Consider the following 27,732-nt stretch of genomic DNA (forward strand, 5'->3'; position numbering starts at 1 on the left):
ATTGCTTTCTGACCAGACAGCATAACAAAGTTGTCCTTGTTGCATTTGTCAGGTATCTTGGTTGCATTTGGGAAATATCACATGCCACTTTTCAAAGCCATTGGTGTGTTTTGACCAAATTTCAGGCTGCTTAAAGTGCTAACAGCGTTATAGACTGTCTTGCACAAAACGCATGTGCCCTATGTGCAGCAGTTGTACACATGAGTGTTGTGCCCTGTTTCACAGACATGAACAAGCACAAAAGATATTTCAGGAGACACAAAATTGCATTGTTTTATTCCCATCTACTTTACAGTCAAATCTGTCTGGACACAGTGTTTTCAAAAATTTACAGATGAAGGAAGAGGGAAAAACTGTGATTAATTCTGAATTAAATCCTCTGGTGAAATGGTTCTTTGTATAACAATAACGTCATGATTCAGGTCTAATTATGGGCTGACCTGACAGGCTTACTATTTGATACTGTTCAGAGGAAATTATCAGTCCTTTTTTATTTAAAATGAAATTGGTTTTACTTCTAATAGGAGATGACAATAGTGGGCCTTAAATAAGTTGTTCATCCAAAAATACAACTGGTCAAATAATAACACTCTAATACTGAATCTTGGCATTATGGGACTTCCTAAATCCCTTTTTTTGCAAGGAATTGCCTTGCAAAAGACATTCAATGTGTGTCATGAGTCATTTCATGCTTCAGCCTTCATGCTAGGTTGAAGATTATGTACTAAGTCTTCCATTCAGAAGAATATGTCTGTACTTAGTTAAATATAATGGTAAGTTCTAGAGTAACTTTTACATTGGGACTTCATTCTCATTTATTATCATTATTCAGGAACTTGCAGGTTAAATTGCAAAGTTTTTTCTATGTCCTGGTAAGAACAGGTTGGACTTGATGATCTTTGAGGTCTTTTCCAACCTTATTGATTCTATGATTTTATAAGAAGCAGCTCAGAATCACCTAACATGGTGGTAACTGGCAATAAATGATTACAAACTACGTTTTATTGCACAGAAGTGATCTTTTATGGTTTCACAAGTTGTGTGAAACTGTGTGGCTATAATATGAAAAAACTTAAAAGTAAAATTTGTTTTCACAAATCTGGCTAAAAAACTTACACTTTCATTGTCTGACCATCTCTACCCAGGACTGAATAGTTAGAATCATAGAATCAGTCAGGGTTGGAAGGGACCACAAGGATCATCTAGTTCCAACCCCTCTGCCATGGGCAGGGACGTCCCACACTAGATCAGGCTGGCCAGAGCCTCATCCAGCCTGATCTTAAACACCTCCAGGGATGGGACCTCAACCACCTCCCTGGACAATCCATTCCAGGGCTTCACCACTCTCACGGTGACGAACTTCTTCCTCTGTTCATATTATTCATGCCAAGTGTGACTTGAGGGTAAAATGGACTTTCAGGGAAAGAGGAGGCAACTTTGTGTTAAATGTGTGTGTATGCACAGGTTTGGAAGCAGCATGAAGAGTTTCTGTATTCCTGTCATATAGGCAAAAGGATGAAAAGGAGGAAAGGCTGTCAAAGATATTCAATAAGTGGCATTTATCACATCCCTTTCCAATCTGTTTTGGGTGTATCAGCATCATGTCTGCCTGTATTTTTGTCCTGCATATGTAAAGCAACTTGGGATCTAGTCCTCCTAAATGAAAGGTGATACAGAAATGTAAAGGATTAGTATCATTACAAAAATAGACACAAGGAATATGGAAAACATTCCCCACCTGGTTATAAATATGCTAATGCAAGTCAAATCTGGGACCTTAATTGCTTTACCAGAGTTCCTATAAATGCACAGAATTTAACCTCAGAATGTCCTGCCTCGTCCTGTACATATTAAAAAATAAAAATAAGAAAATCCCTCAGATGTATTTCTCAAGGTTTATGAGCCAGATTTCTTCTGCTTGAAAGCCAGAAGCCCTGCCTCAGTGTTGGTTTGAATTAGCCTGGTCCCCCTGCTCCTCAAGTTCAGGGAGGGAGAAGTGAGCTGGAGTAAAATATTGCACAATTCTCCAAAAAATGCTCCCCCCTTGCAAACAGCTCCAGGCCATAGCATCTAGATTGAGCAACGTGGAAATGTTCCAGCAGTGGACCGTGTTGATAATAAGCAAAATAAATGTGCTGCCTCGCGTTGTTGGTGTTGCCCACCGCCACCACATACCCCGCCCAGGTCCCCCCTCCCCTCTTTGTGGCCAGGAGGAATGTAACTGTGATGTAGCCTGGGTTGGGGATCAGACCTACAGCAAAGTGTCCTTTGTCCCCTAACAACTCAAAAACACGCAGAAAGCCATGCCCAAAAGCAATAGCACTGCCCTAGCTAGTACCTCTTCTCTTGGGGATGCTGGTTTTGACTACCTTTGTTTCACAAGCAGGAGGTGGCACAGGAAGATGCTGGGAGGCCAGTATTGTGTGGGACTCCATAGTCCCTTGAATAGAAAGAGTGGCCTGAATGGTTGTGTCTGTGATCATTAAGTGCTGGTGGCTTGCCAACCCAGGTCTCCCTCAAAAACAGGCCTTCAGTTCCCTGAGAGAAAGGGAGGACTCACAAAAGAAGATTGAAAAAACCCTTCTCCCTTCCTGCCCCAAAGCTTCCCTTTCTGTGTGCATTCAAGCCAAGAAAATCCTTCCAGCCCTGTAGAGTAAGACCTCAGACCTCATCAAGGACCTCACCATGAGGACTTCCTTTATCCAAAAAGAGCCCCACCCGAATTGGGATGCCACCATCACAGCCCAACATGAACCTCTTTAGGAGAGGCATTTCCTTCTTTGATGTGATCCCCTAACTAGTAATGCTTCAGTTTTACAGTAACCAGAGTGGGCTGGGTCTTGTGACTCTTCCCAGAAGGCAACAAAAGCAGTCTGTCCCTGACCTCAAACACCAAGGACCTACCTGCAGCACCACTGGGCTGACTCTTGAGCTGGTGTCTCCAGTGAGCCAGGTGGTGACAGCACCGAGTGCAAAATGATCTCCTCCCTGTGAGTCATGTGCTAAGCCCAGCAATACTGTACCCATGAGCTTTTGTGGAGCTCCTTTCAAAGTATAAGTGTATTTAGAGCTACCTTTTGATCCAGCCCAAAACTTAGATTTATCTCTTGCTCCCTCCCTGTCTTTCTGTACAGTGGAGGTACCGTCTCCTTCTTTCTGCACTTGCCTCTGATCCATTTAACCTGTAAGTCAGATCTTATATTTTGAGGTGTCAAAGCACACATCCATCATGTTTATCCACTATCTTTAGCATCCTGACACCCTCCAACCCTGCCCCAGGATGCCCTTACATAATAGATATTAACTACTAACCAGTCCATCCCACAGCTGAACAATGCATTAAGGTCTCTGGGCCACAGCAGATGTGGACAAAAGCTCTAGCAGGTTGCAGACCTTGTCATTTGTGGATGATTTTTCACTACTCCGCTCTGGGCTGTCAGGACTTGACCGTCTCAAAAGTCCTTACTTGCAGCTGGGAAATGTTAAACTGGGGAGAGATGATGAAGGGGCTGAGGGCCGGTCCCTGAAAGGAAAACCTTCCTTGTTTTCACCCCTGAAGAAGAAAGGGCACAAATGCATCTCTCCTCCCCCCTCCCCACTGCCTTTATAGCATGTAGGGACTGGGGGGGGTCTGGGCATTCCAGCGGCTGCTGGCCAGTATCCTGGAAACTGTCTCCTTTTTCCCAGTCCCAGCCCTTTTTATGAAGGAGACAATGTGGACATACAGTGAGTGCCTTGTGCATCACTTGGGCCCCCAGGCCCTTTGACATGGGGATTTCATACAGCTGCTAACCCTCTCCCTCCCTGAGGTTCCCCTACATCCAACTCAGGGGGCTTCAGCCTTGCCTTTTCTAAGCTCATCCAGAAAGAAATTACATGTCTCATTTTCCCAAGAGTCTTGAGAGAAATACGTGTAGTGTGATTCTAGGGAAATAATTCACAGAATTTACTTGTGGGTCCTTTATGCTATATTTATCCATTTATTCAAATGGGCAGCTCTCTAGTGGCCCTATACCTTGGGAAGAGCTCCTTGAGCAATTCCTCTAACTGATGCTTGACACCTGGGCTTGTTTTTCTATTCCTCACCTGCACAGAGCATTTTCCAGCCTGGCAGAAGTTGTGCAGTCCCTTGCTGCATCCCTGATCTTTTTCCCACAGATCCAGAATTAAATACTGAAGCAGTCCTCTGGAGCAACTTCAATAAGCTTCTTTACACAAAGAGACAAAAAAACAGCAAACAAAACAAACAAAACCAAAACACAACACCAGAGGGAAGAGAGAAGGAATAACTCCAGGAAACACAGTACAGGATCTGCACAGATAGCTTCTCCTCAGTTCCTGGGCTCAGGCTGATGGGTTAAGCACTCATTGCACCTCCTTTTGTTCTAATGCAGAAAGAGAACAAGGCAGATGTAACCAGCAGTACAGAGAGAAATTGCAAGATGGTCTGTGCTCTCCTAAGAGAAGTAGCTTGTAAGTTTTGGCCCTTTGCTGCTGATCCTGGAAGATTCTACTCCATTTGTGGGAGTTGCTTCTCTTGTGCCATGCTTTCCCATGAGACAGGCCCAGCACAGTGGTGCAGGCTGGCCCTGGCTCCTGTACCTGCAGCCTACTGGTCCAGCTCTACCTGCCCTGGACCTGGTGACATGCAAAGATTTTGAGCCCCATGAGAACTGAAGCCTTGTGATTGTAGAATATGGGTATTAGTATGAAGGTGCAGAGAAGCATGACCATTTGGGGCAGCACTTGCACAGGTGCACTAAAAGCTCTCCTGTCTGTCAGCGACAGCAGAGAAATTAAGTCCGGTATTCAAGTGTCTTACAGTTGCGTTTGCACTCTTGGATCAGTGCTGGCATCTCTCACTCAGATGTAAACACCTAAGGACACAAATGTTGGACACGGACTTTCTGTGAATTTGCTCTTATATAGATAACTGGAGATGAATTGATCACTAATTTTTCCCTGTTGCTACTAAGGATGCACTCCATACCCGACAGAAAATTGTGTATATGCTCCACCAGCCCCAGCTGCTGTGCAGACTGGCACTGTTACATGGCAGCTCTGGAAAATAAGTTTTTATTCTTTCCAAATTACTTCATAAGAAGAGGCATCAGGTTTCTTGTGGCCCTGTAATCATGTCAGGGCTGAGGCAGAAAGGAGAAGTTCTGTTTGTTTGACGCCCTTGCACCCAGAAAATCTATTGTTTTCCAAAGCATGTGGCTCCTTTACAAAGAGAGGGGGGTTCAAGGCAACCTTTCTCCCGGGAACCATGGTGCTTCCTCCCTCCCAGCCAATGCAGCCACATTTAAATGCACTGCCTAGCACTGTAAATCCCACCCAGGAGCTGCTCTTGAACATGGCCCTGCAGTTTCCTTCAGTCAAAACATGTTTACATGCTAATTTACTGAGATCACAGGAACCGCACCACCCCATCTGCCTAGTCAAATTATAATGCTGTGTTCTGGTGGGTTGAACATCTGACATGCTTTAAAATAAAAGGGATAATCAGCCAAGCAGTGGTCAGTGCTGCAGGCTGCCCAGGAGCAGGGGGTAGATTTGTGTGGCCAATGCCTTGGCTGGTGTTCCTGAGCTAGAGAATACCAGATAATGCTGCCCCTGGAGCAATGAGCTGCTTCTCTGATCACTGGCGGTTGCCTGGCTGGAGATGAATGGGACCACTTCTGAGGCTCCCCAGAATGGCTTTGGGCTGTTTTTCTAGGTACTGCTCCCCTGTTGTACTACAAGCTGCCTAGATAACCATGAAGTGTGTCGCCTTCTAGGCAGAGGTCTGGAAGAGCTTTGCTCAGGTGGGTTTTAGGGTGGCCTTGCATAGTCTTGCATAGCCTCACCTGCCAGAAACATCCATCTATCTTTCTCCTGCATCCCCACCAGAGCAGCATGGTCTTTCTTTTCTCCATCTCATGTCCACTGTGGGGAGCAGAGGCCATTCCATACATTGTGCAGTACTGACTGAAAGGGTTTCCCTCTTGCAACAGAGGCACCATGATGTTTCCACAGAATTAGCAATGATTCTAGCTTGCTTGACATTTCAGGGGCTCTGAGGAGAGTCTAAAGCCATTTTTCATTTCAGCATGATAGCCTTTAATGCCCAGGGGCTCCAAAACCCCAGGTGTGAATTGAAAACATCACTCCATCCATTTCAGAGATATTTCAGTTAGAAGTGTTTCATTCTTTCCCCAGGCTGTGTCAAAATGATGGGGTGACCCAAATATTTGGCTGCAAATTGCTTAGCACCTGTAGTCTTCAGAGACACTTGGAGCAGGTTAACTCTCCTGGGGGTCTGTCTTTGAAAGAAAGTGATACATTATCCTGTTAAAAGAAAGTTATCTCAGACATGGGATGAGACATAGGAAGAGGGATAAGGAGAGCCCCATGCAGTTTCTAAGTTGAGGCTTCTTGCTCTATTCCAGTGACGACTCATGCTGGATGTGCCCTCTGTGTGACTATCCATAACCAGAGGCAGTACTGTAGAGATGGGAGAGAGAATATTGTTTTTTTAACTGTATGAAGGCTAATTTCCTGGACTAGGCAGTGGAAGCCTCTTTGCTCCATCTGCACAGGGCTGAAGACTGGTTAATCACACTTCATTACAAGCTGAAGCAAAGCAGCACCAAGGAGTTTGCAACCAGCTGGTCAGCAAAGAGAGGAGGCCATAGAGGGAGGAAGTGTGTTTCATAAATGTGGGTAAAGAGTATATATTATGAGTGTGCTGGGAATAAAAACAAGCTTGTACCAGTGAATAGTGCACCTCAAATTTCAGACCGGTTCCCATGGGCCCACTTAAAGCTTATTCCAGTTTTTGAGGCTGGTTCCAGCAATATCCCCAATGTTTAGAAGTGAGGAATGTTGCCAGACCCTCTAGAGCTGTGCCTCCAGAAATATGATGGAATTATTAAGTGCAGCTAGCATTCCTGTTTATTGTTAGAGGCATGATGTCTCAGCTTGTCTGCCCAGTTCTAGTTTTTTCCTGCAACACTCCTAAATTCACAAAAGGGAGGGGAAATGGCCAGATCTCTGCTTTTTATACTGCACATGAGTTGTTTGAACCACTTAGACATGGTCACACCTGGCTGCTACGCTGTCCCTCACTGGCATCTGTGCAGAGGTCTTATTAGCACCATGCTGATGGATGTGCTGTCTGGGAAGGGAAGCGTGATACAGCGTTCAGATACCCTTGTTAGAGCGAAGCAGAAAACTTTTGACATTTTTAATGTCTTTCTCTAATAAAACAAAAACTTTTGACTTGGTTTTGAGCCAGAATGACAAAACAAAACAACCCCTTTATTTACATTTCACATTTCTGGGGGTAGGGACCATTCAGCTGAAAAAAGTCATGTTTCAGCCACGGGGAAAATTGCCTTCCTACTGTCTGTCCTTTTTTTTATTGGCACAAATAGACACAGAGTAAAAATGTGAGCCAGCTTCTCTTTTCTTTTTTTTTTTCTTTGCTAATACTGTAAAATAGGGAGTAAAGTTGACTTTCCCTCATTTTCCTTTACTTCTTTATTCTGTCCTCTCTTTGCCAATTGGAAACAGAATGCAGAGGGTTACTTAGTCTCTGGAAACAGCGGGGCTCAGCTGCATTTTCAATGCTCTGCAAATCAAAGACCTTTCTGGGACCTAGATAGTCTTCCTGAAGTTTTAGAGGGGAGGTCTGAGAAAATAAATTCATTTTTCCTTCTGTTAAGCTTATTTGGTATGGAGAAAACTATTCACAGGGAAAACTGTATTGGCAATTGACTAATAATTGACTAATCAATGTAAGTGGTGTTATGCACAAATACTAATAAAAAGCTACAACTGCCTGATCTTTTCCTGTGTCAACCTTCCCCACTCAGAAGCAACCTATTCTTCTGCGAGTGCCTTGTGTGCATAACATGTGCAGCTAGGAGCAAAGGTGGTGGAAGGCATATGTGATTCTCATGACACTGTTCAATTCCAAAGGAAACAACAGTTTCTCAGTTCAGGAGAAGAGATCCCTCGTTAGTGACACTGTAGATGCAGATATTGTTCCTCTAAATTAGTAGCTAAAAGATAAACAGACTTGAAAAGCAGCTCTGCAGTGATAGAGCAAGAGAAGAGGCTTCACAGATACTTCACTGATGATAAAGATCTGTGCTCAACATCAGAAGTTTCCAATGCTGTGCCATATGTTGCTCTCCTTCTTTTACAGAATGGAGGTTGAGTATTAAGTAAGATATATCAAGGAATCATTGATTAGAGGCGTTGCTCTGGAAAAGGTTAGGAGAGCATTTGGTTTTCAGTTTGAAAATAAAATGAAAAAGTCACAAGCCTTGAAGGAACTTTCCAATGTGGTTTTCAGCTGGCTTGGCAGGTTTCTTCAGGAGAGCAGAAAGCTGAAAGAAGATAGGAATTAGGAAAACATGTTGTGAACCGGATAGAAATTCTTCCGCAAAAAGGGAAATGCAGAAGCAAAACAGTGTGAAACGAAAGCCAAAAGATCTTCTTTAACCAGGTTTGTCTCTCTTGTTTCTTCTGCAGGGCCAAATATTTCCAGGGGAAGAAGGTGAATGGAGAATTTGATATCCGAGTGGAACAGGTCAGTGACAACTAAATTTGGCTCTAAGAAATGTGTGTAGACAGGACCGGTGTCTTAATGACAGATAATCTGTGGATATTTCTTCTCTTGAAGAAAGGAACTGTTGAGGAGATAGAAGACATCTTTCTTAAAGGGCTGCTGCACTGAATCACAGAATTAATCAGGTTGGAAAAGACCTTCGAGATCATCAAGTCCAACCTATCACCCAACACCATCTCATCACCTAAACCATGGCACTAAGTGCCTCATCCAGTCTTATTTTAAACACTTCCACCACCTCCCTGGTCAGCCCATTCCAATGGCAAATCACTCTTTCTGTGAAGAATTTCTTCCTAACATCCAGCCTAAACTGCAAAATTGTTTCAGAATCATAGAATTGTTGGGGTTGGAGGGGACCTCAAGGATCATACAGTTCCAACTGCCCTGCCATGGGCAGGGACACCTCACACTAGATCAGGTTGCCCAGAGACACATCCAGCCTGGCCTTAAAAACTTCCAGGGATGGGGCTTCTACCACGTCCCTGGGCAACCTGTTCCAGTGTCTCACCACCCTCATGGTGAAGAATTTCTTCCTAACATCTAATCTGAATCTACCCATTTCTGTTTTGGTTTTTTCCATTCCCCCTAGTCCTATCATTACCTGACACCCTAAATGTCCCTCACCTGCCCCATTTTCCCCCTTTTTCCCCTCAAATCCCAGAGCACCTGGGCTCTGTTGGAGTCTCTCTTCCCACCCCAGGTGTGGCCACTTGTCCTTCCCCACCTACTCCCCTTTTTAATCCCCTCCAGGAAAGGCAGAAGCCCCAAGCTGAGCCCAATTGGGCTGGAGGATCCTCCTCTCATCACTGGTGAGTGCCCATGGTGCACACTGGGTGATGGTGGTGGTGACAACAAAGGCCGGGGGGCCTGGTGGCCCCCCGGTCAGGTAGGAAGAGAATTGATGGTTCCTCCAGTCTCATCCATGGGTTCTGCCTGGGGCTGAGCTCCTCTGTGTGGTATCTTTGCTTGTGAGGGTCTTGCCCTGGCTCTGGGATGGGTGCACAAATGGTGGTGGTGGAGCAGGAGCTCTTTAGCCAGATGATATTATGCTAATAATCCTATTTTTACCTGGAGGCCCCTTGAGTCTGTTCTCATCATTCAATAAATCTCTTCTTTTGTGCCTCATTTACAGACCATTTCTTCCACCTCACTGCTTCTATAGAATTGCAGAAGCTATAAAGGAAAATATCTTACTGGGCCACCCCTTTGTCCTCACTACCTTTGCAGAGTCAGTCAATATTTCATCATAAAATGAAATTTTCTGCTCTGGCAATAGGATTATAATTTCTTCCATTGAAAGACTACCTCACAGCCCATATATATGCCTGAAGAGATGCAGAGCCAGTATGCCACAGTGTATGTTGGTAACGTTGTGTTCCAGATGCAAGCTATATAAGTCTTCTAATTTACCCTAATTCAAGCCTAAAACCTTTGCAAATTAACTACACATGCCAACGATCTTTTCATCTGTTGAAAGGAACAGCAAGGAGGTTCACAGCCTGGTTTTGGATGTGCTTTGCAGGGCATTGGACAAATTCTCTGTTTCTCTGTTAGCCTTGGCAGCAGCCACTCATTTCAGCTGAAACATCTGCATGTTGGAGTCTCTCCCCTTCTCTCTGTGTAGGTGCAGTCTCTGTCAAAATGAAGTTCCAGTATGGACTGAGACTTTGGATGCTGTTGTCAAAGCAGAAGTGATTATTAATAGTCATTTGATAGCACCTAACTTGAAAGCAAGCATAAGAAATGCAGAGATGAGATGGTGATCCTGAAGAAGTCATAGGCTTGTTTTACAGTCATTAGTGATCTAGAACTGCTTGGAGGGATAAAGAAAGCTGGTGGATGTGGTTTGAACGGCCTGGTAATTTCTGTCTTTTTAATCTATTGATTCTGCACCATCTGTGTCTGTGCACACATGCATGTGTGAGTGTTTGTAGAATTATTAGTGTCCAGTTGGAGTCCCTCAGGGGTCCATATTGGGAACGGTGCTGTTCAATATCTTCATCAATGATACAGACAGTGAGATTGAGTGCACCCTCAGCTGATGACACCTAGCTGAATAGTGCAGATAACAGGATTGAGGGATGTGATGCCATCTGGGGGGGATCTATACAGGCTGGAGAAGTGGGTTCAGGTGAACCTCATGAGGTTCAATAAGGTGAAGTGCAAGGTCCTACACCTGGGTCAAAGCAGTCCTCAGTACCAATACAGGCTAGGGGACAATGCGATCAAAAGCAGCCCAGAGGAAAAGCATTTAGGGGTATTGGTGGATGAGAAGCTGAACATGAGCCAACAACATGCACTTGCAGCACAGAAAGCAAGTTGCATTCTGGGCTGCATCAAAGGAAGCATGTCAGCAGAAGTGGTTCTGGCACTCTGCTCTGATGAGTACCATGTCCAGCTCTGGAGTCTTTAAAACAAGAAGGACATGGACATGCTAGAGCAGGTCCACAGTGGGGCCATGAAGATAATCAGAGGGCCAGAGCACCTCTTCTATGAAGACAGGCTGAGAGAGTTGGGATTGTGCAGCCTGGAGAAGAGAAGGAAGACCTTATTGCAGCATTACAATATTTGCAGGGGGGCTACAAGAAAGCTGGAGAGAAATATTTCTGATTACAATGTAGCAGTAGGATAAGGGGCAATGGCTTTAAACTAGGACAGGGTATATTTAGGTTGGACATTAGGAGGAAGTTCTTTACCCTGAGGATAGTGAAATACTTGAACAGGTTGCCCTGAGATATGGTGGAGGCCCCATCTCTGGAGACATTTAGAGTTAAATCTGATAGGGCCCTGAGCAGCCTGATCTAGTTGGTGCCCCTCTCACTGCAGTGGGAACTGGACAAGATGACCTTCAAGGATCTCTTCCAACCCAATGCATTCTATGATTAATGAAGTGGTTGAGGAAAAACTTCACAACATTTCTCACTGCCAATTGCCCTTGGTAAGGTGTTTCTCCTCTTTTCAAAGAGGTGATGCCCAGTTGCCTAGCTCTATGCATGAGCACACATGTTAGATCAAAGGCTGTGTCTGGAATAGAAAAGTTAGCAAGTCATTTTTTTTGCAACTGTGATACTATGAACACTTCATTTCCCTCTTTTTATTGGTATCACAGTTGTCGGAACTGGGTGGTATTAGCAAGAACAATTCTCAATTGCACTTCCTTATCAACATCTTTACATTGCTGGCTGCCTTAGTAAATGTCCTAATGAAAACAAATAAATAAGCACCCAACTGCAATTCTCAAACAGAAAGCATGGAACTGAGTAATGTTTTAGTCTTCAAACCTCTGAACCCATCCACTCCACTGCTGAGAGCAGGGTAGGCTTCAAAGCTAGATCTGGTACTCTTCAAAATGACCTGTTATTCCTTTCTTAAACCTCCAGCCTCTGCTTTTCCCCCTCATAGTCCTTCTCCTCAAATGTTACTGCATTTCAGATCCTTATAAAGGAATTATCTTCAAATGGTCAGTGAGTGGAGAAGTGCAGAAGGGGACTTTTGTTCCTGCTGGCTTAAACCTATAATTCCCCATTGTCATTGGGCAGCTTATCACATTCCCTAAGGATTCTTTCAGGGAGACTTTCACAGTCTGCCTTTTGCAGTCCTTCACATCATAGGCTGAATGTTTGAGATAAGGCACCAAGGAAAGACCATAAGGTTAGTATGGCTGTGCTAGTGGGGACCATTGTTAGACCCCTTGCAATGGGTAGGAGATTTGAGGGAACAATGAACAAGGATTTCAACAGCTTCCCCTCATCCTCTCCCTGCCCCTCAGATCAGGCAACCAGCCCTCCATGTAGTGGGCAGTGAACTGCTCTTGAACTCCCTCAGACCTCAAAAGCAGAGGGGGTGATTACTTTCCCCAGCTGGATTACTGTCTGCCAAGGGAAATACAGAAGCTGCATTGTCGTGGACAGTCCTTGAATCTGACCTCAGGCCCCTCTGCACGTTGTTGAGGCCAAGAGAGGGGCACTGCTTTCTTCAAACTCTGGCTTTTTGTACCCTTCTCTGTTTTTTTTTGCCAATCCCTCTTTGCTCAGTGTTTCTTGATAGCAAATTTTCATTCACTGTTCCTACCCTGATTGTCTGGAATCTTCCTTACTTCTTCATGCTCTTCCTCAAACACAATCCAGGAGCCTGAACTGTTGTGGTCTCCTGAAGCTGAACATGGGCCCTCTTAACCTGAAATACAAATATTCTTCTACAGTCTCCTTACAGAAGGGGGAAAGGGAAAAAAGGCAAAGAGGGGATAATTGTGTCTACCAGCTTGGCCCACACTTCTCTTTTTTTAGTTCCCAGCTTACCAATCTTTGCTACTGTAGCTGGTCCCCAAATAGCACACAGGCTGTACCATGGTACCCAAGCCCTAACCTGACTGTTTCAGTTCTGAATTAACTCTGCATCAGATCAAGGTTCAGCTCTCGAGCACCTCTTGAGCTGCCTGGTCTGCTCAGTAAGTTCAGTCAGTTTTCCATTTTATCCTGCTTAAGATAACCACAGTATTGACTCTGCCAGAAGTTCACTCTGCCTTAGGAAATGGGTTTTTTATGTTTTATAGGAAGAAAACACTTTTGATCTGAAAAACTAAGTAAGAACAAAAAAAAATAAGCTTGAATGGCAAAAGTAGGGAAAGGAAATATCCAAATGTTAAATACTCTTGAAAAACCACATTGGGAAAAACCAACTGCCCAGGGTTTTTTTTCTGGCCCTGCTAGGGTTTTTTTGCCATTCTTGCTCTGTTGTTAGTTTAAACTAAAGAAAGAGCTTGCCTTGTTGCTTTTTAACTTTCATGTCTGTCTCTAGTGCATCTTCTTTCTTTCTTAGCAAGCCATTTCTGCAACCTTTGAAGGAAGCAGAGCAGGATAGTAGGTGATTTTTAATTTTTTCTATTATTATTTTTAAGTCATGACATCACTTATTTGTAATGGAGCAGGAGTGCTGAAAGCAGCACTGTCTCTCCCTCTCTCAGCAGCGGGAAGTCAGTTATCTAATCTGGTTAAACACCCCTACCAGCTCTCTGAGCTGCCTCTCCCCCTTGGCTGTCATCCAAGGAATGCAAGACATATGCACTAATACTGTCTCGCTCCACCTATCCCCCACACCCAGCACCATGGAAGGCATTGACTGGTGTCAGCCAAATTGGAGAAACGGGCAGAAGTTGCAAGATACTCAGGTGCTGGATAATCCACAGGGAAGAGACTGTTAAATGCCATCCTGCTGCTCAGGGAGCTGCTTTTCTAAGTCTCAGCTTGCCTGGAAATGGGTTTTATGGACTCTCAAAATTTTTCTGGTTCTTTAGCACAGAAATTTATTGCATGACCTCAATACCACCCCCAGGCTGTGGTTCTTCATCTAGGTTCTTCTGTCATTTGCAAGAGGCAAGACACCACCTGGTGCCAGTGAATAGGAGAGGGAATTGTCAGGGGCACTGTGATGGGTACACCTTCTCTACTCTCTGCTGTCTTCTGTTCATTGTTAAAATTAATGTCAGGTCTGACTTCATTTCCATCTTTATTTCTTCTCTTCTAATCTTCAGTGTAACACCCAAAACATATTTATTAGTGTGCATTATAGGCTGTGCAAGTTATTATTGCCCACCCCTGACTGAAATCAAGGCATGCAACACCACTGCCTTGTCCTTGCTGGCTGCAGAGGTAGAAGCACAGGGCAGAGTGAGAGCTGGGGTGGTGGGAAGCAAGTGCTCTCCTGAGTCAGGACCCCTTTTCTTTTGGAGGCAGTTTGGATTGCCTTTGGATTATTTGGGTACTTTTCCACTACAAGTTCTTCTGTAGCAATGATAGCCATTCATAAGACTGAATAAACCACTGATCTAAAAGTGAAAATCTTTGACCTATTTCCCCTAAAAACCTGATGGTTTAAGTCTATTACACAGTGTGGATAAACCCCTAAGCTTTAAAGAGCAGGTGAGCCTAAAAATACTATTGCTATTTTATGCTAAAAAGAAGGCTCTTGGATTTTGATCCCTATTGTTCCTTTTACTTGCTTTGTAATTTCTAGCTTGGAGAACTGTAGTGTATACATCTCCAGTTCTTTTCTCTAGAAATAAATATGCTAGATAAATTCCTTTAGAAATCAAAGGCATGTTTGATTAATGCCTCTAAGTTTAAATTGAGCTTAAAGAAAAATCTTAAAGTGCCACAGGAGCTGACCACATTGCTTTTATCTCCTCAGTCTTTCACTGGCCAGAGGAGAGAAGGCATTAGGAAATACTGCATACTCAAGAAGAGGAAGGAATTATACTATAACCCTTATGCTCTTCCAAATGTTTTCCATCTCTACAGGATACTGGTAGTAATTCAGCACAGCTTTTCCCACCCTGTCTGCTCTGTCCCAGAGAAAACTAAGCCTCCCATGCTCTAAGGAATTCATATGAGACTGGAGTCTCCCATGTGGGTCATAACATACCCTGAATGGGGGGTCTCTTTGGGCATTAGATATGCTCCATGCACAAGGGGTATGCCACATGGCCATGAATTCCCAGCATACCCAGGAATGAGCAGAAGAGGGCAGGAAAGCCAGGGCTGAGACCTGGCCAGCCACAGACCCATCAGACAGACCATGGCACTGTGGGAAGTGATGATGCACAGGTGAGTGGGACACTTGCCACCTGTCCAGGAGAGAGAAGGCCACAAAGCAGGAGGTGTGCAGAGCAGGATCATTCAGATGGTCACGGAAACTTGACTCATGAGAGGAGGCTGAAATAGTCGAGTTCATCTTGACAAAACGGAGGCTAAAGATGACACAGCCATTTCTAATAAATACACTGGCTTAAGGGAAGGATTCATGAGATGATGCCTGTGGTAGCAAGGGGTTAAGATCCTATGGCTCTGGTGAGCTTTTCCAGTCCTGTGCCCTGCATTGACCATTGAGAGCCCAGGAGGGAGTCAGGAGAGGCCATACCCAGCCGGCAATAGCAAGTAGTGCTTCTTAGAAAAGTGCACCTTTGGGGTACATCTTTCCTGGCACTGGCAAAATGATGGCAGAGCAGGGTGAAAAGGGCAAAGGGGGAGTAACAAGGCCAAGAAGCTCATCTGAATTTTTATTCCTGTTGTCTGTCCACCCATCTCCTTCCCACCATTTCCTGCTGTGATGAGGTGGGTCTGTCTGTCCGTCGGAGACGCATTCTTCTTGCACAGCTCATTCACTTGTTCCCCCTGCCTGGTTTATTTTCATGGAGTGATTATTCAGTGAACTTCTATGTATTTGTTTCTGGAAAAGTCTTGTGGTATAGATTATGACTCTATTGGCAGGGTTGTCAGGAAAAAACGTTGTGCTTGGCACTCACAGAAGATAATTGTAATACAAATCATGAATTCCAGCTCCTTTGTATTTCCCGTCCTAAAGAGGTATTTTCATGTGTGGCATAAAGTGGTCCTTTCAAAAGGCAGAATCTGATGGGCCCATGTGTCATGAGAGGGAAATTAGCCTCTCATCAAATAACAGTATGATTTTTATTCATTACATATTTAGGGTGTGTTTTTTCCAAGTGAAAGCCTAAAAGCAGTTCAAGAGCAGCAACAGCCATGCCACATACAAGCACTCAGAAGCCATGAATAAAAGGGCCTGGGGAAACAGCAAGAATGATTCAAAAAAATCATTAGTTTATTACATAAATAGTATTTTTTTATATTTTTCCCTCTTAATTTCCATTTACAGAGTTCATGGGTTTTGAAATGTGTTTTTGTTAGAGCTCCAATTCTCAAACAGTCACACAACTTCTGAAAAGGAAACTGAGGAGACAATTCCAAATGCCATCAGAACTGATGCACCCAAAGGCACCCACACAGGCAAAGGCATGTGGACCTTCAGCATCAGAGCCATCTGTAGCCCAGAAGCATGCACCCTAGTTTCAGGACTTGTGACTAGCTCTGTGGAGAGCTTGTGGATGCTCTCTTCAGAGCCACACAGTAGCACACCCTTCCCAGTTGACTCTCTCTATCCTTTTCTCCCATAGAACAATCCCAGTGTTGGGGGCAAGTGGGGAGCAGGGTGCCTCCTCAAGGGAAAAGACATAGGCAATCAGGATGTATAATCTATAATTCTGCATGCACATGCACACAAAACACACACAGCCCCAGCCCTACATCTGTATTATCTGTGAACTATCTGTTCTCATCCATGTTATCTGTCCCCTCCTTCCACCTTTGCAGGGACATACTACCCCCTGAAATGCTTGTAATGGTTTCAGTTAAATGTGCTGTTTAAGGAATGCAGTCTTGTGTCTGCCAAGCTCTTCCTTTCCTTGCACATACTGGAACATCTACCAAAACTTAAAGCATAAAATCCACTGAGGAATGTATGTGATTTGATTAGACAGCAGTAATTCCCCATCCCAAGTGCCTAAGCCATGACAGAGACTAGCCTGTTATTCACAAACTCACAGATTGCATTGGGTTGGAAGAGACCCTCCGAAGGTCATCTTGTCCAACCTGTCTGAGGTAAGCAGGGACACCCCCAACTAGATCAGGCTGCCCAGGACTATGTTGAGATGTTGAATGTCTCCAGGGATGGGGCTTCAACCACACCCCTGGGCAACTGTTCCAATATTTCACCACTCTCACTGTAAAGAGCTTCTTCCATAAGTTCAACCTACATCTACCCTGTTCCAGTTTAAAACCATTGCCCCTTGTCCTATCACTACAAGCCCTTCTACACAGTCTGTCCCCAGCCTTCCTGTAGGTCCCCTTCAGGTATTGAAATGCTGGTGTAAGGTCTCCCTGGAGTTTTCTCCAGTCTGAACAGCTCCAATTCTTTCAGCCTGTCTTCATAGGAGAGGTGCTCCAGCCCTCTGATTATCTTTGTGGCCCTCCTCCAGAGCTGCTCTAGCAGGTCCAGGTCTCTCTTGTGCTGAGGGCCCCAGAGCTGGACACAATACTCTAGGTGAGGTCCTGCCAGAGCAGAGTGGCGGAATCACCTCTCTTGATTTGCTGGCCATGCTTCTTTTGATGCAGCATAGATGTGAATTGCCTTCTGGGCTGCAAATGCACACTGTTGGCTTGTCCAGCTTCTCATTCACCAGAACTTTACAAGAAGGAGGTTGTTTTTGTCTAGGGGAAAAACAGGAAGAAGGAAGGTTAAGTCTTCAAGCAGTATGTCTTCAAATTCTGCAGGAGGAAGCAATAGGCAACAACAACAAAAAAAGAGATTAGTCTTAAAAAGTAAGAGGAGAGATTTATGTTGGGCAAAGCTTTTGGGCACAGATTTCTTGAGGAGTTTCCTCTTTTATGGAAGATATGAGAAGGTCAAGTAGTATTTGCATACAGTTGCAGAGGTGGAACTGACCCTGCCTTAGGAAAAAGAGACAGACTATGTGATGTCTTGAAGTCTTTCCAATACAATTTTCTGTTATTTTATGAAAAAATGCTTAAAATCCACCTTGAACGTGTATTCCCCATGAATAGATAGGTATGGCTACCAAGCCAGGCCTTTCCACTACCTTTTTAAAATATAATATCCTCCTTGTTTTATTACCAGCAAAGAGAAACTATAAAATAGCTCACCTAAAAGATCTCCAGCACCTAGAGAACACTGATGGGAGAAACTGAGAGTGGCCTCAGGTTTATTCCAAATGACCTGGAGAGATTTCTAAGTCTGAATACCTGAAATAAGTAGGCATTTCTAACAGAACTGTCCTGAAAACATCACTGAGTATCCTTCCAGATCTGGGCCTCACAGAGGTACAAAATACTTTTACTCCCACAGTCTGTGTTGCATTAATCTTCAAGAGGGATTGTGTCACATTTGTCACTCATGGTTCTCTCCCGCCCTGAGTGGTTTTGCAGCCAGTGGCACCATTGCAAAGCAAGTACGAAACCTCAGCAGGCTAACGTAATGCTGCCTTCTATTGGATGAGTCCTGATGCAAATGACTCTGCAAGGCCAAGGGGATCTGTGCTCTCCTGGCTTATGCATAGTTACCTGTCACTCTATCTGCAGGGGCTGCTTTCAAAGACCTCTTTGTCTGCAAGGTAAACTCAGGCTGGAGATGATCTCAGACTGGAAATCCCAGCCAAGGGAAGTCATCAGGCTATAAAACCCACAAAGTTAAAAATACAGGGAGCACTGGAAAATCAACAGGAAACAATTTCTGCTGACTGAAGTTTTCAGCCTTCTTCCAAACACCAGCTAGCAGTGGCCTGTTGGATGGGACAAAGCAGCAATGGTCCTTAACTTAGTCAGTTACAGCAGGAGCAATTGCCAGGAAAAGATTAGGATAGTCCCTCAGCTGTGATTGTATACCTGGATGTTCTGGGTGTGAGATAGCTACCCTAGACTCCCTCTCCTTGCCAGAGTGCCCTGGACAATGGTTGCCAAAGGAAATTTCTTCCCTTTTTTTTCTGGATAGTGACATTAGCAGGCCTGAAATTGGTCCTGGCAGTTTGGTATGGAGTACTTACCCGCTCAGGGGATTCCCAGGCCTATTTGGAAGTCAGGTGTCTGAACACAGCTTTGTTTGGTCTGACTGCCTTGGGGCAATGCCTGTCAGACCAACTTAGTTGGATTGTAAGTGCCAGCCATCAAAGGGAGATTGCTGATTTTCACCCTCAGCAAGCAAAATGTGAAGTCTTTAGTACAAAACCATTATGGAAAAACTTACAGAAGAAGAGAATAAAAGCCATGAGAACACAGACCTAAAACTCTCCTGTCTTGCTCTGGTGTTCACATCAGATGATACGTCCCTTCAACTGCAAAAGGTGAAGGTCCAGCTCAGTAACACTCTACTTTCAGAGTGGGACATCTCTGAGGCATACACAGATACAAAGGTGGGAAACCCATCCTTTCATTTCCCAAGGTAATAAGAGTCTCTCAAGCACACAGGGAGCCTAGCAAGCTGGCTTTGTCCCACCGGCGAGCTCACAAATAGTACCTAGGGTATTTGCTCTTGCCAAATGCAAGGTGGTTTCACCCCCTCACTGTATCTATTGAGAACTGGTAAGTGTATAAAATACAGGTGCCCTTTAGGTATACATATTTTATTATCTCTGATCTAGTATGATCACTGAAGAAGCATAATTATGATCAAGACAACACAATGCAATCTCATAACAAAAGGCCAGCCAGTCTGTGTGTGTGTATATGTGCTTGAAGCAGGACTTATTTCTCAGCAACAGGAATTTCCCCCCCCCCTTTCATTGTAATTGGGAGTTACAATGATGTAAGATCATGTAAGGGATTTGCTTTAAGAAGATACACGGGGCCACAGATATAGAATCTCATTACATCATCATGTCACCAGTCCAAGGTCATTGCTTTAAAACTGATGTGGAAAAAGAAAGTTGGAGTTGACTCTTTCTTTTGTCATCTGGCCTCTCAGCTTTTACAGGTGCACTAGTTCTCCACATATTCATGAGGACAAAACACATGCTCTTCTATTTTGGCTTTTGTGGTTTGGGTTTTTGGTGTTTTGGGGTTTTTTCTGCTTGTTTGGGCTTTTTTCCCTGTTTAGAGTTGTTCCTAGCACTATCTTTGGTTCCCAAATAGTAGAAGCAGCTGAAGAACACTAAATAGAATAAGGTTGGCAACAAAATCACTGTATCATAGAATTGTTTTGGTTGGAAAATGCATCTAAGATTATCAAGTCTAACCATTGACCTAACACCATCATGACCCTTAAACCACATGCTGAAGTCCCACGTCCACATATTTCTTGAACACCTCCAGGGACAGTGACTCTGCCATCTCCCTGGACAATCTATTCCAATGCCTGATCTCTCTTTCTGTGAAGAACTGTTTCCTAATACCCAAAATGGGGGGGTAGAGGGGGAAGCCATTCAAAGGGAAAAGGCTAAATTTTATATCTCAAAAATTGAAACTGGATTATATGTGTATGTCTGTGTGTGTGTGCATGTATATGCGGGTGTATGTGACTGTGTATATATAGGCACTAATTTAAACACAGGATTCTGAATTTGTACAGGTATGTTTGCATTGTGCTGGGAAGGGGGGGCTTACATGGCACAGTAACAGGCTATTCTGGTTTGAGGTCTAGTCATTTGCTTATAAAGAGCAGTTAGGATTTGGAGCACAAGGATGAGCACTGATAACTAGTCCTGCCATCCTCTTCCTACTGAGAGTGGCCTGAGACCATCAAGTCTCACTGGCACTTCTGTCTGAGAGGCAGCAGAGCCAAGGGCAATATGGAAGGACTATTAACACTTGTTGCCCAGTTAGTCACTGTGATTTGTGTCTTGACTTTCACAGACACCTGCTGCAGTTGTCATCACCCCCATGCACTTTGCCTTTTGCTCCCCATAGCTTAAACACTCCTTGCTAAACTTTGGGGTCTTGTAAATTGCACCGCTTTTAAAATACAGTGTTTTAATAATTGAGCAGTACTGGTAATAGTCTACCCAGCCTTGCTCACCCTTTAACTGTTAACATTTTAATACATAAACCTCATCAGGTGGGTTTCTCCGCTTATCACCTTCCTGCAGCAAAATGAAGCTTTTTAGCTATTTATCTATTTAGGTTTAAATCTTCTGTACTAGGTTTATAGCTGGCCAGTGGGATGACAGCCAGCTCAGACATAATTCTAAATGGCTGTTTCCAACTGGAAACTTGGAATTTGTAATCAAATGACCTTACCTCTTTTTTTCCCCCCTTATTGTTGTTTTCTCTATGCATTTTTCAGCTTGCTTGTTCTTAGTTCCTTCAGTGCTAATTACTGCAATAAGCCTAATCTTGTATACTTGTAGACCCCGAGTGTGGGAGCTGTAAATATTTCTGCAGTCTCTCCAGGGCAAATCAGCTGTAATTGGATCTCCCATTGCCTCACTTTGGTGGGGGGGAAGAAAGGTACATTCCAGTCAAAGACAATTCTGCATCTGTGTCCATGTGTTTGTCTCTGCTACCCTCAAGTAATACTCTGTCCTTTTGTTCCACTCCAGGCTGAGTTCTCTGAGCTGAACCTAGCTGCTTATGTCACGGGAGGCTGCATGGTGGACATGCAAGTCATGAGGAATGGCACTAAGGTGGTAAGGTGAGGAGCACCAGTTTGTCTTGAAAATCAGGCTTTCTGCAGCAATGTTAGGACAAGCAGGATGACCTCAGGGTCTGACTGGTACCTAACCTAGAGCAGTACAGTTCTGATGACTTCAGGGTTTCCTGGAAGTGGTGGAAAGACTGAGCTGACTTTGGTGGTTTTGTTTCAGGTCTCAGTTGCACATTAGGCCATGCAGTCATTGTTTCCAGTCTAGACCCTCTGTGCCTGCCAATTTCCCTCAATTTTTCACTCCTCCTGTGTCAACTAGCCTCCATTGTAAACAGTGGCTAGCACTCATTAGCCTACCTGGTTTAGGTTTCCCCTCACCCTCCCCTTCTCCAGATGAAACAATTCTAGTTCCAGGTGGCCTGCCCTTGCAAGAGCAACAGTCTTTCCATGATCTTAATCCTCACAGTCTGATTTGCACCTGAAATATCACCTTTTTGGTTTTTTATCAGAGATCTCGATGCCCCAGCCTTGCCCTGTGGTATCTCTCAGAGGTAATACCACATCTCTGTTTGAAGGAGACTTCTGTCCCTACTAGTCTTACTTCATAACTGCAATCATTGCAAGCAAACTTGTTTCCTGTTCATGTTGAAATCTCATTGCTATTCCCAATCCATTTTTCTAGTCTTCCTACTTCTCTTGTACAATTCTTCTGTGCTTTTTAGAGGATATATTGTTTCTAAGTTCAATATTATTCAAACATTTAATCAATGCTGTTGTCTGTTTGCTTCTGGTTCAGAAATAGAGACAGATAATAAAGCATGAAGGATATTAGGAAAAAAAAATAGAACAGCTGGCAAATGACAATTCTGAGTGTGATGGCCTTGGTTTAATTTCTAAAGATGTCATTTCCAGTCCAAACAGTGCAAAGCAACACTTGTCACTGTCAGTTAGCTAAGACTGTTGCCCATCAATTCATTTCAGGTCCTGACAGCTCTTAGTCCATCCACAAGTCTCCATTCATTCTTCAGTACAATTTAATAAGCCTCTGCTAAAAACTTCTAGGATTGAGTCTGTTACATCCATTCACTTTCTCTCATCCCATAAATGTCTGTTTCTCAGTGAAACAAAGCATATGTCCCATGAACCAGCCACTGGAGCATCCATCAGACAGTGTGCCTTGCTAATGTGCTCTGGTGTTTGCTTGCTGACGATGCTGGAAGGTTTCCCAAGAGCTATTTCCTAGGTTGATCACATCTTCATTTTCCTTCCCGTGCTTTTCCTCTCAAAGCCATTCATACATCTGGCAGAAAGATCTTGAGCTATTAAACTGAAACTGAAGACAAAATTTATTTCACAAGAGTGTCTGGGGCATGGTGTTCATGTTTCTGCTTGCAGTAAATACACAGATATCACAGCTAGCCCTTTTGCATGGATATTCACATATAAAAGTGCACGGTTTCATGAATGGCATTAGTTCAGTTTTCTCTTTTTTCTCTGTGCTTGTTTAAGGACACATGCACTTGTGTGGTGGGAAGTGGATTTGGCAGATACACATTTATCTGAATACACAAATTATACGGCATGTGTTATCCATGGTTAGTTATAGTCCTTCCAAGCACTAGCCATTTGTTTACAGCCTGTGCTGAAATGCTGCTGTTCTGCCCAGCTCGATGAGTTTAAGAGCTCAGGCCAGCCAACTTCCACAGCCACTCCTACCAATGCTTCAGAAGTTAAACACTCAATACTTCAGAAATAAACACTCTTTACTTTAGAAGGTGAATTATGGAGCATACTGCTGCTGGGCTCTGTGGAGGCTCCTTAGCCCATTCTCATGGGTACAACCTCCAAACCCCCCCAGCCCAGTCCTTCCAGTAGCTGTGTCCTGACACTTCCTGGGCTGCCCAGCCAAATGGAGATGCCACAGAGGAAACCTCTAACTCTCATGTATGCACCAACCTTGCTGCTGATGGCAACATTTTTCCATCATATATAAGACTTCTATTAATTATGAACCAAGTTACACAGTCACAAGTATAATAACACCACCATCAACAACAGTAACAGCAATAGTAGTAATAATAAAACAGCAACCGCTGGGCTACTCTTTCCAGTTTGAAATGGTGTTCATTGATAAGCTAACAACCTATTAGCCTATTAATTCTGTCATTTTGCAGTAGGTCTCCTAGTTCTTTAAACATAGGACATTCTATTGTGTGTTTACATTAAAGCTCTTTCTTTGCTTATTCCTTGATCCTTTCTGACATTTTGGAGTTAAGGCATTCTTTGAGACCCTGTGCCAACTGATATGAACTGCACCAAGAAAGAACTGTGGGTTTTCACCTGGAAAATAAATCCATTCATAAGAAGGTGTAATGCTCCCTGAAGCCCTACATTTGTCACTTGACTCAGGCAAGTGGGTTTTTTTCAATAAAAGATGTTTAGAAGCACAATTGTCCATTCAAAGGAGCAAGGAACTGCAAGTATACAGACCTCCAAGATTGTCAGCCTGCTTATCTTGAAAATAAGTTAGCAAATGACAAAACTGTAGCCAGGCATTACTTTGCTTTCTTGGTTTTTAAAACAAGTGTGGCTCTCAGAATCTAATTTTACATTAACAAAACTCTGGGTCTCCATCGCCTCGTTTTTTAGCTGCATCTGTAGGTGTGAAGGGAAGAATTTGAATGTCTCAGTGAAATGTGCTACTGGTTAGAGAGACAATAATCTAAAAATCTGAAAAACTGGGGTTTGTGTCCCAGTTCCACCATGGTATGTAATGACTCCATCAGCCTGTTCAGCACATTTACTTCAGAATTAAAAGAGTATCTTGTGCAGTTTCTAGCAACCACTTTCCCATTTACGTGCCTGTAACATGTGCCCTGACTGAAGACAGTGCAGGGGGATGAGCTGGGAACTCGAAGCAGCACTGGGCTCGGTCAGGATTGGCAGTGGGGGAATCTCCTGCACCTTGATCCTTGTTACCCCAGCACTTCTTTGGGTTATATTGACCAGAGCTTACTCAGTGGAAAGTTAAATATGAGAAGCATGAGGTGGCACTTATTCATCCCAAAGGATTCCTCACCGACTTAAACATAGCAACTCCTTCAACAGGGAAATGGAGTCCTTTCTGGGTGTGATGGCTGCATTACTAAGCAGTGTGAAAAAAACAAGCATGGATTGATACTTTTAAAAGGCTTGGGTGGATTCTTCATCCTTTCAGTGCACAACTTCCTTTTTGCTCAGGTCTACACACACGTACAAAGAGAGTCAACTGTCTGGAGACTAATTTGCCTTCAGGACCTCGTGGGCTGTGTCATCCCTACTGGGGTGAGATATAGGGGATGGGATTTTCATTTTCACTTCTCTTCATTTCTCCAAAGGGCCCTTTATAACAGTGTTTCCACAGTGCAAAGGGGCTGTCAGTGCTGGCACTGCACCCACTCTGAGGTGCATTTATGCTTTAAGAATATTATAAAAGTGTCTTAGTATAAATGAGGATTTGGGCTGTCTCTGCTTCAGACAACACTTAGACTCCCAAACTATGATCTCAGTCTCTGCATTAGATTAAATGCAGTTCTGTGTTTGACTTTTGGGCTTTACATGCCTTCAGCTATTAATTCTAGTAGATGTGGGAATAAGGCAGGGATATGTTGAAAATCTGGACAACTTTCTTACGTGGGGAATACTAATGTCTTTGGGAGCATTTCAGGCTTTTAAGGATATAAATTAATCATGCACCAGACTCCTCTCATCTCCTGTCTCCTTGTGGAGCTGGCTCTTTTACCATTGGGGCTGATCATCCAGGGGAGAAAGCATTTTATTTTTTTTCAGTGTCTGCATGGGACCTACCACAGTGGCAGCCATACCACTTACAGTATGATATGCAGATTCACTGTAATACCACAGTACAGACAACAGCTCACAGACCAGATGCCCAAGACAGACCTAAAATGGGGTAGATCCTTCCTGGACCAATGGCCCTGGCAAGTGGGGAGGAGTGACAAAGCTGACAGCAGAGAAAGAGGAGCTGAATGCTGTGAGCAGAGCCTTGTTGTGGGGAAGGATCATGGCTGTGGAGTGGTGTTCAGTCCTAGAGGCTTTGTCTGAATTTTGCCAGACTGTAAAAAGAAGGTATGTGTCGTCTTGTCATGGATAATATGTCCTTGTCACTCAGCTGTGGCAGGGTCAGTGAATGCTCTGGCTGCTCCATACAAGTCCATTCATTCCTTTGATTAACATTGACTTTCTTGCTGGTTTCAGCTGATTCGGCGCTTCTGCTATGCTTTGCACTCTGATAACAGTATGACAGCCTGTTGAAAGGAAGCAACTCCTTTTACATGGGATGAACAGGGAAGAAAATGGCCAGACCAGAAGTGTTTTTCACACTGTTCAGAGCTTGCAGACCTCAGGAGATATCTACTGTGGCTAAAAAAGATCTACCTGCTCCAGGTTGCTGCAAGACTCTTCAAAGTCCAGTAAAGGACACTGTCCTCTACCATTTCTTCCATCCCAGTAGCTTCACTCACCCCACAGGGTCATTGACAATCCGCTCTCTGAAAGAGGCATGTGAGTTTTCTAACCTACAGAGGCCATGCTTTCTCATCACACAGTAGCTGCATGTTGCTAGGAGATGGATATATTGTCTCTTGAGGACTATTCATTCACAAGAGTTGGTGGTTTCTTGCAGTTCTACAGGGATAATATCCAGGGATGTCATGAGAGTAGCTACTGTTCTTGGACATTGATGTAGGACATATTGGTAGGCAGTAGGTCTCTTTCCAGCTTCTCATATCTCAGGAAGCTTTTGTCAAAGGGGAACTTTAGGCTCTGTCTAGTCCCTATCTTTAGTTCAACTCTTGATGTAATTGGAGTCCTTCTTTAGAATGTCTTTTTCTATTTTTTTTTTGTTGCTTCCAAAGCAAAATTCCACAAATTTCTATGAAGATGCAGCTGGGAGGGCAAAAGAAAAGCCAAAACTAATTGGGAGAGTTTAGATTTCTAGAGGCCATGTAGAAAAATATGTTGAGCACATGGTTCTCCCAACATCCACAGGATGTGCCACTTGGTATAGCACATTATGTGCATGTATTTTGGGCAATATTTTTGCATTGAAGGCACAGTAATCTATAAATGTATCATAGCATCAGTCAGGGTTGGAAGGGACCACAAGGATCATCTAGTTCCAACCCCCCTGCCATGGGCAGGGACACCCCACACTAGATCAGGCTGGCCAGAGCCTCATCCAGCCTGGTCTTAAACACCTCCAGGGACGGGGCCTCAACCACCTCCCTGGACAACCCATTCCAGGGCTTCACCACTCTCATAGTGAAGAACTTCCTCCTCATGTCCAGCCTGAATCTCCCCACCTCCAGCTTCATTCCATTCCCCCTAGTCCTATCACTACCTGATATACTGAGAAGTATAGAGGAGATGTAGAGGAGAAGTGTGTGTAACAGCATGAAACCTTTTGAAGGTGCATTTTGAGCAAAACACCAAGGTGCTAAATGACCACTTCCCTTACCAAAATACCCTGCAGAGACAATGGCCAGAAGTTTTTCACAGAAAGAGTGATTGGCCATTGGAATGTGCTGCCCAGGGAGGTGGTGGAGTCACCATCACTGGAGGAGTTTAGGAAGAGCCTGGATGGGGTGCTTTGTGCCATGGTTTAGTTGATTAGATAGTGTTGGATGATAGGTTAGACTTGATCTCAAAGGTCTTTTCCAACCTGGTTAATTCTTCTCTATTCTAAACAGGGTAGATCCTGGGGAGGTGCAGTTACACATGAGGCAATTAAACATCTCCAGTAAATATTTATAAACCAAGAGATTATTTTCGTGTGGGGAATAACTTACCATCATCTTTCATTAATGTGTCCTTGCTTCACACCTGCCAGTTTCCATCCTCTTTTTGGTTTTGTTTTGTTGTTTTTGTTTTTTCTTTTGGCTCAGCAGGAGATAAAAAAGAGAAGAGAGGTTGGGGTGTGCTTATTTTTGTATTCATTCTTGGTTGCTTCCACCTCAGCTCCTGCTGCTAAACAGCTGCTTGGAGGCCTGCTTCTCCCTTCAGGGTTTACTGATCTCCCAGATGAATAATGTCCCCCTTCACCTCCTCAGCAGCTGGTGCCCAGCCGACATGCAGGCAGGATGCTGACAGTTATTGGGAAAACATTT

At 43.9% G+C, this 27,732-nt stretch overlaps 1 protein-coding gene across 2 annotated transcripts in view; it reads left to right on the forward strand.

Annotated features, from left to right (window-relative positions):
* SYN3 (synapsin III) overlaps window positions 1-27,732 on the forward strand; it is a 196,851-nt gene that overhangs the window by 23,600 nt on the left and 145,519 nt on the right. For both annotated transcript variants that reach the window (XM_054167914.1, XM_054167915.1), the window contains 2 exons: window positions 8,524-8,581; window positions 21,522-21,613. In XM_054167914.1, the coding sequence (XP_054023889.1) occupies window positions 8,524-8,581; window positions 21,522-21,613 (150 nt within the window). The remainder of the gene's footprint in view (window positions 1-8,523; window positions 8,582-21,521; window positions 21,614-27,732) is intronic.

The sequence above is a fragment of the Dryobates pubescens genome, chromosome 15, assembly GCF_014839835.1.
Source record: "Dryobates pubescens isolate bDryPub1 chromosome 15, bDryPub1.pri, whole genome shotgun sequence".
Classification (NCBI taxonomy): Eukaryota; Metazoa; Chordata; class Aves; order Piciformes; family Picidae; genus Dryobates; species Dryobates pubescens.